This window comes from Littorina saxatilis, linkage group LG3 (genome assembly GCF_037325665.1).
Source record: "Littorina saxatilis isolate snail1 linkage group LG3, US_GU_Lsax_2.0, whole genome shotgun sequence".
NCBI classification, from domain to species: domain Eukaryota; kingdom Metazoa; phylum Mollusca; class Gastropoda; order Littorinimorpha; family Littorinidae; genus Littorina; species Littorina saxatilis.
Genome location: NC_090247.1, coordinates 45521297 through 45537667, shown reverse-complemented (window position 1 = coordinate 45537667; position 16371 = coordinate 45521297). Strand labels below are relative to the sequence as shown.

General features: G+C 47.4%; 1 protein-coding gene across 1 annotated transcript in view; it reads left to right on the top strand.

Moving 5' to 3' along the window:
- LOC138960791 (polycomb protein SCMH1-like) overlaps window positions 1-16371 on the top strand; it is a 103668-nt gene that overhangs the window by 68923 nt on the left and 18374 nt on the right. Inside the window, exon 10 of the mRNA XM_070332443.1 lies at window positions 13320-13445. Within this exon, the coding sequence (XP_070188544.1) occupies window positions 13320-13445 (126 nt within the window). The remainder of the gene's footprint in view (window positions 1-13319; window positions 13446-16371) is intronic.

Sequence of the window (16371 nt, the reverse complement as noted above, 5' to 3'; positions counted from 1 at the left end):
GCATGTGTGTGTGCATGAGTTTGTGTGTATGTTTGTGTGTGTATGAGTGTGTATATGTGTTTGTTTGTAAAGATGTGTGTGTCCATCTGTCTATGTGCGTATTTGTTTGTTTGTTTGCTTAAAGCCCAGCCGACCACGAAGGGCCATAATTATCAGGGCGGTGCTGCTTTGAGGTATAACGTGCGCCACACACAAGGCAGAAGTCGCAGCACAGGCTTCATGTCTCACCCAGTCACATTATTCTGACACCGGACCAACCAGTCCTAGCATGCACTAACCCCATAATGCCAGACGCCAGGCGGAGCAGCCACTAGATTGCCAATTTTAAAGTCTTAGGTATGACCCGGCCTGGGTTCTAACCCACGACCTCCCGATCACGGGGCGGACGCCTTACCACTAGGCCGACCGTGTATGTGCGTATGAGTGTGTGTTTTGTGTGTATGAGATTTGTGTGAGTCAATGTGTGTGTCTGTGGGTGTGTGCGCGCGTACATGCATGCGTATGTACATGTGTGTGTGTGTGTGTGTGTGTGTGGGTGTGTGTCTGTATAAGAGAGAAAGAGAGAGAGTGGGTGGGTGGGTTTGTGCGTAAGTGTATGTGTGTGTGTATGTGTGTTTGTTTGTAAAGGTGTGTATGTCCGTCTGTCTTTATGTGCGTATGGGGGTGTGTTTTGTGTGTATGAAGTGTGTGTGAGAGAGTGAGTGAGTGCGTGTGAGTGAGTGTGTACGTGTGTAACTTGGGGTATATGTGTGTTCGTGTGTGTGTGTGTTTGAGAGAGAGAGAGGTTTGTCTTTCGCTGGGGTATGCAGTGCCTTGGCGTTGCACATCTACTTAATTGAATTGAATTGTTGTTTGTTAGCTGCTTGTTTACAGCCGCTTCAGAAATTTACTTTTCTGGTGGACTACGATTTCGCCCATTTTCAAGATGGCCGATAGCAAGCAGTAACTTAGGGCTAGGCAGGAAGTGAATAAGGCTGTTAGCCCTTTTTAGAAACCTCTGTGCGGGTCATCGACCCTTCGAGTAGTACGACTTTTGTAGTAGCTGTTCGTGCGGATAAGGTTTCGTTTTTTCTTCCCAGCCCTCCTCTCCTCTTTAGGAGAACCAGTCAGTGTCTTCCACTTTCGGGGGACTTAACGATGAAATATGTGTTTATTTCTCAGCTGTTTCAGGCACAATCGGCCCGCCCACTGTGGCGGCGTACTCCTTGGCAGCTTCGCATCGTGGTCTGGTGCAAATGGCCAGTTTGGTTCAGCCCTTTTATGCCTCTGGTGGCTCTGGGTTGTTTGCGAGCACCCTCTCCTTTTGGGAGGGGGGGCCTGCTCCCTACCTGCCTCTGACCACTCTGATTACCTCCGGTATTTCTCAGTGTGTTGGGGGATGGGGGGGGTGTTCCTGCTTCGCACCGTGGTCTGGTGCAAATGGCCAGTTCGGTTCAGCCCTTTCTGCCTCTGGTAGTACTGGGTTGTTCACGAGCACTCTCTCCTTTGGGAGAGGGGGCCTGCTTCCCGCCTGTCTCTGCCCGCTCTCCTTGCTTTTAGCACAGCTGAGTCGGGCATGCAGCCCCCTTACCTGGGCTGGTTCTCACTCTGCCTCAATGGGGGCAGGGGGCTGTGTCAGTGGCCCACCCTTTCCCGCCCTCAGGGCAGGATCGGGTGGGGGCTGTGACGGCGGCCCACCCTTTCCCGCCCTCTGGGCGGGATCGGGTGGGTGCTGTTGGACTGTCTTCTCAGTCTATGCCTCTATTGTCCTTGCCCGGCAACCGCCCCCCCCCCTCCCCCCCTCGGGGTGGGTGGGCGGTTGGGCTACTGGACGTCAGCAGGTGGACGGGTGGGGGTCGGCCGTTTACGGTTGTGTCTCTCACCCCGTCTCTCCCCCCTCCAGGGGTTTACTGCTGTGACGAGCCACCCCCCTCCCCATCTGGGGCGCGGCGTGGCTCAAGCGAGTCATCACAGCGGGGGTGGCACGTACGGCCTTTCCAGGCTACGTTACATACTCCTCCTCTGTCCCATTTGGGGCGGGGGCTGTGTTAGCTGCCCGCACTGGTCAGACCGGTTTTGGCGGCTGGGACCAGTCTCTCGCACATCGGTCGGGGAACAATGAGCTCGGCTCTCCTTTGTTCTCGGCAGGGTATTTCACACAGCGGTCGGGGAACAATGAGCTTGGCTCTCCTTTGTTCTCGGCAGGGTATTTCACACAGCGGTCGGGGAACAATGAGCTCGGCTCTCCTTTGTTCTCGGCAGGGTATTTCACACATCGGTCGGGGAACAATGAGCTTGGCTCTCCTTTGTTCTCGGCAGGGTATCTCGCACAGCGGTCGGGGAACAATGAGCTTTGCTCTGCTTTGTTCTCGGCAGGGTGCTGTGCCGGCTGCCTACCCCTCTACCCCCTTGGGGTAGGTGAGCGGTGGCGGTGGCAGGCGGAGAGTCAGAACATGCTCTTAACTCTCCAGTCTCCCTTTCTTTGTGTTCTGACACAATGGATTGTGGGGGACTACAGTATCGCCTTGCCAGTGGTTATTGTCCTCAGCCAGCATCCGTCACCCCCCCCCCCTCCTCTGGGTGGGTGAGCGGTGGGGCTACAGGAGGTGGACGAGTGGGGGACGGCCGTTTACGGTTGCGTCTTTCATTCAGTCTTTCCCCCCTCCAGGGGTTACTGCTGTGACGAACCACCCCCCTCCCCACTCGGGGCGCGGCGTGGCTCAAACCAGGCAGACTGGTTCTCAGCACTGGGATGCTTCTCTCGCACAGCTGGTGGGGTACGGCTGGCCGGGCTTGGCTTTGTCTCGTACCCCCACTCTCCCTCCTTCTCGGCAGGGCGCTGTGCCAACTACCAACCCATGGGTGAAACTAGCCCGTCAATTGACTGAAATCCGTCAAACTGAAAAATAGTCTGACGGAAATTCCGTCAATCCGCAATTTTGAAAACAAAAAAACAAAAACAAAAAACAACCCCGAAACTACTTGCGGAACGCGTTTTCGAACTGCTATAGTGAACCGGTTGCAGTTTGCCCGGAAACGGAAGCGCTTTTGCCCGTGATCGCGGTAAACCCCGTAGGTGAGGTTTCTTTGCTTTCGGATTCGCTCTGCATCACGATAAAAAAAAAAAAAATTCTCTCGCGTTTTGGCAGGCATTACGAAGTGGTGACACGATTTCTGCGACAAAGATGCCGGTTTTGACAGAAAACGCACCAAATCTTTTTGATGCTGGTCTAGCCAACAAATGGCGATGGGACTGGTTGGAGTTCATGAAAACTAAAACTGTGTGTGATAAGTTTGGTGCTTGAAACACAAGTGCTTTTCCTTGAGAACTTTGCACTACAGTGGAACCCCTCTCTAGCGACCTTGAAAATGTTGACAAAAATCGGTCCTTATGGAGGGGGTTCCTTAAAGAGGGAGGGGGCGGGGTCAGGGGGCCACAAAGAAAGTCACCTCAGATTTTCTTAAAAAAAGAAAACAGAAAAGTTTGAGTTGCTGACGACCGTTTCCTCAAGCAAACTGCTTCGATTTCATGTTTGACATTGTCGATGGTGTCCACCAGTTTTGGTTCATGTACTCCCCTCAGATCTCCCTGGCCAAGTTTCCTCTCAAGACATCAAAGAGACCGCGCCATAGGTTAAACTCCCCATAGGTTAAACTCGGTCACTGACCCGGGTGCAGGAAGTGTTTCCTCTCTCAGATATGAAAGGGGAACCACCTCTGTAGCTAAAACTGGGTCAATGACCCCTGGGAAGAAGGTCAGTGTCTTTTAACAAGGCCACCCAGCTATCACAATGGACCTGCCTTTGATCTCGATGATTGGTTTGTGATGTTTACTTAGCCCACCCAACCATCACACCTCGCAGCGGTTTAGTGCCTTTGCTTACGCGAGACGGTTATAACTGGTTATAACCGGTTTGTCAGTGATGCGTTATGCTGACTGAGAGTCTTGGCTTTGTCTGACAAAGTCGTTGCACAAGCTGTTAGGTCGGTCCTTAGACGTTAGAGCGGGGTGGTCGCTACACTGGTGACAACTATATAATAAGGAAACACATCGGTTAAAAAAAAATGGGTCGTTGTGGCAGGGTAGTCCTTAGAGAGGGGGGGTCTTAGAGAGGGGTTCCACTGTATAAGAGATGCTACTGCTTAGTTGCTACTTTGTGCAGTGCTACATCATGCTGTTTGCATGTGTTACATTCTGTTTCATCATTTATTTCAATGCCTGTCTGGCAATGTTTGCTTCTTATAATTAAATATTTCGAACTTTTATTTCAGTTGTTCAGTTGTTCACTTTCTATTTCATGTAGTATTGCTGTTGTCAATGTTAATTGTTATCAATTGTGTCGTTGTGTTGGAAGATGCAAGTGTGAAAGGATACACACAAAAATAATTACTGCTGTGAATTGTTTTGATTTTGTTTACCCTTTTTACCATATCATTAGAATCTGAAGGTATTTTTTTGACCTGCATGATAGTGTATTTTTTTGCCAGGAAAGGCCACAAAATCACAATGAATAATGCAAAATTCGTTTTCGGCCCCTGGACCCCTGCCTCAAAAAAATTTCAGTCAATTTGATTTTCCTAGGTTTCACCCATGCCAACCCCTCTCCCCCCTCACGTCAGGTGGGCGGTTTGGGTTGGCAGGCAGAGACTGATCACGCTTTTCACTCTCACTCTTGGCGGTGTTATCAGCAGGAGTTTTAGTGCGCTGCCTCCCCCGTCTCCCCTCCTTTTGTGTTTTGACACAACTGCTGGTCGGGATTCGGACTACTCGGTTGAGGAGGGAGAGTGTGTAGCGCTCCCTACTGCTTGTAGGCTTGCTATGCAAAAAGCGGCTGCTGGGGCAGCTTACTTTTTCCCGGATGGGGTGGCGGATTCAGAGCAGGGCGTCTCTCTTCCGCGGATGACTTTGGGTTTACGCGGGCTTACTCGCAATCGTTTCGATTTGCCGAGTCTCCGGTGATTGCCTACCACATGTCGCAGCTCTTGGTTTGACCCGCACCTCAGGGTAGTGGTCTTCAGCCTACACCTTTCCCGCTGCTTCATGCGCATGGTCCTGCTCCTCCTTCTGTTAGCCAGTGGCTGGCTTCTGGGTTTCAGGCTGCTTCGTTCTCACTTTTAGTGAGGAAGAAGATAGGTTGTCTTAGGATCTGATCCAGACCTAGTTTTTCCGCTCCGCCAGAACTAGTCTCCTGGCTTCACAAATGGACCACAGGGAACGTGGGGTTTCGTGATGTTACTCCTCCCTCTCCTCTCTGGAGGAGGTGGGACGGCATGGTCTAGAGTTATCTGCTTTTGCTGAGACTCTCCTCTGTGCTCTCATACGAGACATCTTATCCTCCCTGGACTCTTTTTGGTTTAGGAAGGATGCCTCGGATAGGGCCATAGCCATGCTGCTGGCAGCTCTGGCTAGGGTCATCACCGAGCAGATGTGTTCGTCAGTGATGTTCTATGCCCACACTGTCTTCACCAGGTGTGATCTCCTTCTTTTCAAGGGGTTTGATTTCACTCCGGTTACAGGAAGCAAGGGTCAGGCTTTTTTCGGGGTTTTGTTAAAACCTACTCAGAAGCCTCAGTCTTGCCCTTCCTTCATGGACAAGTAGCAGCGCATTGATGCGCTCCCGGTCACAAAGTGGGTGTTTCGTTCAGTGTCTCCTCCCTCTCCGGAGGAGGTGGGACGGCATGGTCTAGAGGTATCAGCTTTGGCTGAGATTTCCCCCTGTGCTCTCACAGGAGCCTTCCTTATGTGTTTCTGCAGACAGGAAGTGGCTCCGTTTCTGGAGAGCTATTCGTCTCTGGACGACCTCGGGGACTGGTTGATCTTTTATCAGAGTCAATCAGCTTGCCAGCTGCACTTTCAGATGGTGTTGAACCAGGCTTTTTGCCTGGCGTTCTCAGTAAACCAGGCAAAATCTGAGCTGTCCCCATCCCAGGTATTTTACCCGGGCATGCCGTTCGACACTGTCTCTTGGAAGGTTCGTCCTTCACAGGAGAGAATAGAGAGGCTTTAGGCTCTTATCACTGCCAGACTGGCACGAGAGCAGACCTCTGCGAGGTCCTTGCTATAGCCTTGATCCTCGGTCAGACGGAATCGATGGCTATGCTGGCCCTCTAGTCTTTCCTCAAGTCTCTTTGGGACTCGGCCTCACAGGTCTGGGACAAGAGGGTCCTCCTCCAGGGTGGGTTCCTCCACGCGAGTAGGTGGCTGGAATCCAATTGGATCGCTCAGGGCGTTTTCCCTAGCTTTGTTCCCCCCCGGACTTAGACCGCTTCATGGATGCGTCTCTGTCTGGATGGGAGCCTACTTTGGCAATTACAGTCTTGAGGCTGTGGATGTAGACTCAACTCCTTGGGCATCTCAATTGCCTGGAGTTAGGAGCAGTAGCTGTCAGTCTACTAGCCTTTCTTTTTGGCTATATACAGGCATGTTCGGTTGTATACGGACAATACTTCTGTTGCTTCCTATGTGTACTAGCAGGGAGGAGCAAGTTCTCACTCCCTGTCAGACAGAGTTTACGGGATTCTGATTGGGTTTCTTTCACACTAAATCAATTTCTCAGGGGAATTTCTCCCCGGCCGGCTCTATAATCTGGCCGACTCGTTCAGCAGGACCTCTCAGGGCTTGCACACGGGTTGGGTCATCTGCATACAGGGCTGGAGGTTGTGCTGTTTGTGTTACAGATCGGGGGTTTTGACTCTGGTCTTGGTGCATGAAGCACATAGGTCCTCCACTTTCTCTGTGTATGCCCCTCATTGGCCTCATTGGCGTATAGAGCGGGGGTGCAACTCCTTAGCGCCCCTCTCTCAATCCAGGTGGTTATTCACCTCTGTTTCTTTTTGGCTCTGGGCAGCTTGGCCTCTTCTTGGAGGTTCCGGCATCTTGGCTATCTCAGCTACTTTGGAACAAATAGGCCTCTCTTCTGATGTTCATGGCGCTTTTGCGGGCATGATCAAAGGACCTTGTTTTTAGAGGTTTAGAGGCGTCCCCTTGTTTAACGCGTAGGACTTTGTTCTTCTTACTCTGGGCCTCAGCCCCGAAGGGCAGTGAGGCACATGCGTTGTTGGGGTTTACCGGAGGTTGTAGCCTTGGAGCTTATAGTTCCGTTTTTTCATGGTTTTTCGGCCAGATTTCCTTGAATCAGAAACCTGGTCAATCTCTTCTGGTGTTTAATTCCCTCCTCTCGGGAGGATTCTCGCTCCGGGCGGTTTGTATTTTCTAACTGTCTGGTTAGAGTTTTTAAAATCCTTTTTTGATTTGCGCTCAGTCAATTGGAACTAAGAGCCAAAAGCTCATGTTCTTATCTCTTTACACTATAAGTGAAAGAGGCTTCTCTTTATTGACTCTCACAAGAGGTGTTGCTACTTTCATAGGACAGTCCTATGAGTGGTGGCTTATTGAACACGGGGGGGGGGGGGGGGGGGGGGGGGGGGTTGGGCGTTCAGTCCTCCCTCTGTTCCTTTACAGGTGTTCAGGAGTCCAGAGCCTGGGGTTCTTCTCTCGCTATTGGTGTTCCTGTCGCCTATGCGAAGTTTTGCCAACAGCTCTTTGGAGGTCTGATGACGTGTTCATTAATTTTTTACCTCGTGGACATCTCCTGCTCTTAACTTGATGGGGCAATTTCCTTGCCCTCGTTAGTTTCTGCAGGACAGGTTCTCTCGGGGACATTAGTAAGTTCCCTCCGCCTTTAGGAGCAATCTGCATTTATGAGAATTGGGGTAAGAATATGTAATTTAATGGAAAATTTCAATAGTAAATTTTCATTTGATTGATATACTTACCCAATTTTCATAGTTAATACCCTCCCATCCATCCCCTCTACTTAATTTCCTAAGGGTTTTTGAGAAGTCTCGAATGATTATTCCGGATGCCGGCGCTCACGTGGTGCGCGGTGGGTTATGCGTAACCAGGTGGGATAGGGCATAGCAACGGCTATGGCGTCTGTTTTTAGCTTGGTTACCATCCTTGCAAGGGCAGGTAATTTGAGTAGTTTTTCGACATCTAGCATGTGAGATTGAAGTCAATGCATTTATGAGAATTGGGTAAGTATATTAATCAAATGAAAATTTACTATTGAAATTTTCCATTTTGAGCTTCAATGTATTGGGGCGTCACTTGGATCATACTATTGCCAGTATTGGATTATGGATACATGGTTCATTACGTAAATATGCACCATTACACTGTTACCATTGTTGTGTGAAAGTGTTTTTTGTTGTTGTTTGGTTAGGATTGTTTTAGTGGGTTTTTTTTTTTTGGGGGGGGGGGGGGGGGTTAGGGTTTTGTCTTTTTTACCTGATGCAAACAAGTACGATTTTACTTTCAGAATGCACCAGATTGCACAGATTTTAATGTACCATTTGAAAAAAATGTGGGGGGGGCAGGGTTCGTACAGGTCATGGAAAACCTGGAAAGTCATGGAATTTGATTTTTAATTTTTCAGGCCTGGAAAGTCATGGAATTTCAATTCAAGTCATGGAAAGTCATGGAATTTAACAAAAATAAGAAAGAAAAAAAATTAACCTTCAGCACGCCAGCGGCGATTTTCGTTACCAAGCCATTCATCAACACCCCCCACCCACCCCTTTGCCAGCCAGTAGCGATTTGCGTCGCCAGCACAAGGCTTGTTCGTTTGACCAACTTCTCGTTTGCATACGAGAATAACGGTATTTTTAACGGCACTTGAGCCAAAGCGAGGCTCACTTCCTTCCGTTATCTCGTCGTGTCGTCTGCGCTGCATTTGAGTCGGCTTCGTCGAAGTTTTCTGCTTTTGTTTTTGCATCAATAAAGTACTTTAGCGCTTCGACAAGCAAGATGGAGGATGATGAGTTTGAAACTTTCTTTCGAGTTGTTTGTTGACAACAAAAAGTATGTGAAATTGGAACGAATTACCGAGGAAGATCTTCGCAATGAACTGTGTATCGCGGTGAAAAAAATGACAGTTCGTCAAGTCACAGTGACGGTTACGAAACGGAATTTACGAAAGTGCAGATGGATACAAACAGTGGCTGGTCCAGTTTAGTGAAATGACAGGACCAGCAAACATTACCGATAATCTGACTGCGTAGCAAATGCTTGACTTGCTTGTCGAAGAGACACTGCGTAGAAACTGACTCAAATTCAGTGCAAAGCAAGCCAGTGTCAAAACTGGCAGTGACAAGACATAAAAAGTTTGCGTGTTCGGAAATGGCGACCTGTGGATCTAGTCATGGAAAATGTTATTGAGGCTCATGGAAAGTCATGGAAAAGTCATGGAATTTTGTTTCTAAAAACCAGTGGGGACCCTGCCCCTAGAAAAAAGGGATTTTCTCTTTTTTCATCACAAGAGAGTCCCACCCCTGGGTTTTTGAAGCTGGGGCTTTGAAACTTTCCACACCCAAAATTTGGTTGACCCTCATCAAATTTCAAGGTCACAGAAGGTTCAAGTTTCTAAAAAAAAATAATTTGTCAATTTCTTTCATGTTTTTGCAGCTGCAGCTTTAAAACTCATTACACTTTTTGGGTTTGATAACCTTTAAATGACCAAAGCCTGGTTGACTTAAAATGTCAAGGTAACAGTGGGGTCAAGTTTAGCTCATAAAATGGAATAGAGCATAGTGTAGTATATATATATCTATATCTATATACGGCTTGTGTGTGTCTGTCTGTCAGTTCGCGATGCACGGCCAAAGTTCTCGATGGATCTGCTTCAAATTTGGTGGGCATATTCAGGTAGACCCCGGACACAATCTGGTCGATGAAAATTTTGAACACGTGCTCTAAGCGCGGCGCGGTGAACTGATTTTGGTTTTTCTGTTCATTCATTCAGATCCATTCCCAGTAACTCTTCCTTATCTTCTCCAGTGTTTTGCGCGTTTATCTCCCTTCCTTCGTGTGGCGTCAATCCCATACGGTATTTGCAAGAATACTGAATGAGAAAGTTTGATCTTCCGATCACAGCTACGGTATCATCCCGGCAAAGCCGGGTATTCCTCTAGTCTATATCTATATACGGATTGTGTGTCCGACTGTCTGTCTGTTCGCGATGCATGGCCAAAGTTCTTGATGGATCTGCTTCAAATTTGGTGGGCATATTCAGGTAGACCCCGTACACAATCTGGTCGATGAAAATTTTGAACACGTGCTCTAAGCGCGGCGCGGTGAACCGATTTTGGTTTTTCTGTTCATTCATTCAGATCCATTCCCAGTAACTCTTCCTTATCTTCTCCAGTGTTTTGCGTGTTTATCTCCCTTCCTTCGTGTGGCGTCAATCACGTACGGTATTTGCAAGAATACTTAATGAGAAAGTTTGATCTTCTGATCACAGCTACGGTATCATCCCGGCGAATCCGGGTATTCCTCTAGTATATATATACATGTATATATCCCATGACCTCCCTTCTTTGTCTCTGTAAATCTACTATAGGTATAGTTCTTGTATTTTAAGAATATTATTGTTACATCATATGATGTATCAATTGCACTCTTATAACACATAAAATAGTGGATAAATAAGGGTGCAACAAATACATCAAAGCTAGCTCTACTTTCTGTCATCCTTGACATTCCAAAATGCACATGTACCTGTCGACTGGATGTGCAAGGGATTACCACGGTTTTGAGAACTTGCGCGAGAGTCGTTCAGTGCTATAGCTGAGTTTTAGTCTTGACTTGCCAAGACCAAAGATAGTAGAAGCTGAGAAAGAGAGCCGACTCTCGGTTTTCTGGACTGTGCAGAGTGAGGCCAGCTGCCGGCCACTCCCGTGACGAAATTGCGTGATAACTGGTCCTCCCTGCCTTTTGGAACTAGTGTTTTCAGTGTGTTTTGCCGGGTATCTCTCGATAGTTATATTGCAATGCATTCTGACATTTCACTCAAAACACAACTTAGTGTTACGTGAGATGGCTGTGTGTTCCTTTCTATTCTATATGCACGTGTGTTATCTATGTGTACGTCTGTACTCTGTGAGTGTGTACGGTGTGTGTGTGTATATATGTGTGTGTGTGTACACGCACTGCAACTGGAGCTATAGAGACATGTTTACAATATTGATACTCGGTCACAGTATTCTGTTGCTGTCGTATTGTATTTTTGTTATGCATTGTTTTTCTGAATGCTCTACAGTAATCAGTGTACTGTTTCATAAAGAAGACTGATGTCATCAAGCACTGCCAGTCTTCTAGAAATCAAGACTACAGTTTTAATTCAGCAAACACATTCACAACATTATTTAAAAAAAATCTGTTTTGGTTGAAAGTATTCGTTTTTGCACAATCATCCAAAAGTAATCAAAACACATTTTGCAAGCTTACGTTTTGAAACTGAAGGAGATCACTGCCGGATTGAATCTGTTACAGCACACTGGGATTTTGGACACAATAATAAATTATTTAAACTTATCTACCACACACACACACCCACACCCGGGCCCACACCCACACACACACATCCTTCTTCTTCTTCTTCAGCGTTCCAGAATTGTTTTTGGTTACGTGTGAGCTCGTTTGCCCATTTGGGTTCCCCACACTATACTCTGAGAGCATAGTCAGCTCACTCCGCTTTCGTTGAGTAGGCATGCTGGGTATTTTCGTGTTTTCATAACCCACCGAACTCCGACATGGATTACAGGATCTTTTCCGTGCGCACTTGGTCTTGTGCTTGCGTGTACACACGAAGGGGGTTAAGTCACTAGCAGGTCTGCACATTAGTTGACCTGGGAGATCGTAAAAATCTCCACTCTTAACCCACCAGGCGGCATCGACTGGGATTCGAGCTCACGACTTCCCGATTAGGAGGCCGACGTCTTACCACCACGCCACTGCGCCCGTCCCACACACATCCACTGACATGCACATAATCAGTGACACGCGCAACACATACATCCACTGACACACACATACACCACCACAAACGCGTGAAACACACTCAAATGCTGATTAAACGTATACAACAAACGACCAAACAAACAATGTTATTCATCGTGGGAATTGCCAAAATCAAAAGGATGATTTCAATTCGTGTATTTTGTCCAGTTTGTGGTATTGCATGTTAAATCTCTGACTGTTTTCTTCTCTGCGTGTACTGCCTTCAACGCTGCCAGAGCCGCCTTATCACGCAATTTCCTCAGAGCCGCACCCATCACTGGACACACCGAAAACCGAGAATCGGCCCTCTTTCTCAGCTTCTACTCTCTTTGCCGAGACAATCATCACAGCGTCATAGATTTCATGACTTCTGTCGTCCATCGCGTCATATTCTGGGGACGTAATCTGTTTCCTTCTATTCGCTGTTCTATTTCTCTCTTGTGATCAACATGACAAGCCGTGTGTGTGTGAGTGTGTGCGCTCGTTGGTGCCGGCTCTCTCAACTAAAACAGAAGCAATCGTTAAAAACCCAGTCCGTCCGACCAGCACTGCTAATATTTTCAGGCTATGCTCATGCCAATGAAGTTACAGGCGTGCTCTTTTCGGTACACACGCTCTTATCGGTACATCATCGACTAGGACAGTCCTCTGGACAGGCTGTTTAATGCATTTTGCGAGTATTTCTAGCTCTTCTGCCGAGCAGTAGGCCCTATAGACGATGAAGTTGTCCAAGATCTCAGTAGATGCGTTTGTAACCACTAGGTGTTCAGTCAAATCAGTGTAAGAGGCTTTCAACTGACACAGCGACGACGTCATTATGTACGAACTTGGCATAGATCAACAGGCGTGCCTTTACAATAACAACTGAAGCTTAATGTTTCCATCGCACTTTGTCTTTTAGGTCTTCAAGGGATATACAGGTTACAACACTCGTGATTTTGTATATGGCTTGTATTTCAGTCAAGACCCAGCGGGAATATCAAAGGGACTTACTCGCCAAAGGCTCGTGTTTCCCTTGATATTCATCCGCTGGGTCTTGACTGAAATACAAGCCATATCAAGGGCGGATCAATTCACTTTGGAGGGGGGGGTTACAAAATGACTGCGAAGATACAAGTTGACGGCGCCTTCGGCGCCTAAGCCTCTAGGGGGGTCCGGGGGCATGCTCCCCCGGAAAATTTTTTTATCGAAAGAAGCAAAATAGAGCTATCTGGTGCATCCTGAGCCAATAAATTACCTCTTTTTTGGGGGGGTGGGGGGGGTTACGTAACCCGTGTAACCCCCCCCCCAGATCCGCCCTTGCATATAAAAAAACCACTCGTGTTGTAACCTCTATATATTTGTGTACCCGATTGGTGTTCCGTGTGATGAAGGTGAACCCTGTAAGCATTTTCTTTTCTTGATTACATTGTAATAATAAGCCAGCAATATTTTTTAATGTATATTGTAAAATTAAAAGAGTTAAGTGTTGTGTCACATGATAGGACAAAATCTGTTTCAGTTCCAGAAGATGATGCAGGAGACATGGCAGCAGCAAAGCGGCGTTGGTCAACAGAATCTGCAGACAGCGCCAGGGGAACCAAAACTCTCAAACTTCCTCGCAGACAGTCCACTTTTGAAGCTGAAGGTAAATATACTGTTCAAAAAAAGAAACGCATAGCTTGTAATATTTGGTTAATTTAGTTATATGGCTACAAGGATATCCACCAAACTGCAGAAAATGTTTATCTGGTCGTCGACCTTTCGTCCATTGCCACAAGTGAGCTCTGCACGTGACGCATGCGTTATCAGTGGCTACAATGTCAAAATTGCTCATTTGGCATGACCACTCATCATGCTTCAGTGTAATCTCGTGAAACTCGGGGAATATTGAGCTCTCACCATGTCTTCCAAAACCCATAAAAGCGGATTGTTCGCCACAAAGAAATCAGACGACAATTCAGCGACGAAAGATGGCCCGATTGAGCAGAGAAGACCGCCAAATTGCATTGGGTCGTTTACAAGCAGGCCAAAGTCAAAGTGCAATCGCCAGGCACTTCCACGTGTCCCAGAGCACCATCAGTAGACTGTGGGTCAGGTTTCAAGCCACTGGCTCCGTTGCTGACTTGCCACGAGCGGGAAGACCAAGGGCGACAACTGCTGCTCACGACCGCTTCATACGGCTCTGTCACTTCCGGAATCGTTTCCTGTCGGCCTCATCTTCTGTCCAGGCTCTCCCCGGGCCACACCGATTATCGGACCAGACCGTGCGGAACCGCCTGCATGAAGCTGGTTTGAGAGCTCGCAGACCTCACAGAGGAGCTGTCCTCACCCGCCGCCATCGCCAGAACCGAGTGCAGTGGGGCAACCAGCACCTTCGCTGGACCGTCCGGAATCACTGGAGACACGTGTGGTTCAGCGACGAGTCCTACTTCCTGCTCCAGCGACATGATGGTCAGAGGAGGGTCTACCGGAGAGTAAACGAACGTTACGCGCCCAACTGTGTGGATGAGGCACCCGTTCATGGTGGTGGAGGCGTCATGGTGTGGGGGGCGATCAATACCGCTGGAAGGAGCACCCTGGTGCACGTCCAAGGGCGCATAACTGCCCAGCGATACGTGGAGGAAATTCTGCGCCCACACACCCTTCCTCTTCTGGCTGACCAGGATGCCATATTCCAGCAGGACAACGCTCGCCCGCACACAGCACGACTCACCACCCAGTTCCTCACCGACCACCATGTCCAGGTGCTTCCCTGGCCATCCATGTCGCCAGACATGAACCCGATATAACACCTCTGGGATGAATTGGACAGACGTGTGCGCAGGCGAGAAGAAGCGCCGGCAAATCACCGCGATCTATTGCAGGCACTTCAGGAGGAGTGGGACACCATCCCACAGCAAGATATCCGGCATCTGATCCAGTCCATGCCCAGAAGGTGCCGGGCAGTTGTTGCTGCTCAAGGCAGTCACACCCCCTACTGACTTGACAGCCTCGGCACCCAATCGTATTGATTGACTGATTGATTTGAAGATGCAAATGAACTGTGTGTGCATTCAACTGTGTCCATACCAAATTTCAAACAAATAATCTAAATATTGGATTTTCTGTTAATTTTTTCGAAAAATAAAACAAATTTGGCAAGTAGCAACTATGCGTTTCTGTTTTTGAACAGTATATATATATTCTGTAAAGTGGTTATATATTTTTTACTAAAGCTTAATTTTGTGTAATTACTTTTGAAAATGTAGTTTAATGTTGTGAAAGAAACGAAAAGTCAGTAGAGACTTTCTTCTGAGATTATAAAAATCTTTTAGTAGAGTGAGAGAGAGAGTAAAATATATAGGGAAAATGAACTTGTGGGTTGGCGTAAGAAGGGCATGCAGGGCTTTAAGGCATCGTGGAGCCTCATGGACTTGTGTCTGGGCTGCCAGGAAGGGTTGTCGCAGCCTCCTTGAAAACATCCATTCCTCAGACCAGTTGCCTGAAACGCGAGGACTCCAGCAGTTCTGTTCTCCAGACAAGCATGACTCACAAGCACATGTCAGATGTTGAGCTTGTATTTTCCCGCTTTCAACACACTTGACAGCATGGAAAGTACAAGTCCCTTTGACAGCCATGACATCGTGGCAGTTGCGGTTGATTCTGTAACTTGGTACCCAAAAGAAATAACGTAGACTGTGGCCATGGCGGGATCCAAAAAAGCTGCGCTCTAACCTTGCGTCAACATTTTCGAGTGCCTTTGAGATGTCGTTGAAATGCCCATGGCTCTTGTGCTGGGCCGAGTAACCATCCGACTACCGAACGATGTTCTGGAAATCACCCCACATGAATCATGCCACGCAAAAAGGCTTGCGATGTTATACAAATGTGTCATCAGCGATGCCTTAAATTCAACGTCGTGTTACAGAGGATTGTGATAAATGCATCCTTTTTTGCGTTCTCTATGAAAGCAAAAAACTCAGTTGTTTTAACAACTGTTGGTCCTGATAACCTGCGCAAACACTCTTCTACTGTGTTCAATAGATCTCTTGGTCAATGCACAAACACATAAAAAAAAAAAACAGAAGCAGCAACAACAAGAACAAAATATCCAAAATAACAGAAAGAAAACATTTGGCAATGTAAACATCGTTCACAAAAAGGTTTTTCTGGGGTAGGCTTGAACATGAACTGAAAATCCTACCCATATTGTAGCACCGTCTAAAACCATGTTCGGTCAAGGCATTGACAGTTTGAAAGACACGAAAGTAAAACTGCAGGTCTGAAGTTCAATAACCAACCATTTGCAAGTATGTTAGCATTTCTGATTCCACGCTCTTCAGTCATGACAGGATGAAATTGTGAGCAAGTAGTTTTTTTTTGAATATTTGTAATTATTTAATCAAATGCAAAGTCTTGTTGGATCGAAGAACAAAATGGTTGTTCAAAATTTTATCCTGTCATGACTGTGGAACCCGAAATGCTTAAAAACATCCTCTTTTTAGATTTATGTTGCAATTACCGGCAAACAAAACTATATATTTAGTAAGCAAAGCTGTGTTTGTGTAGCAGCTATGTGTACAAATAACGTG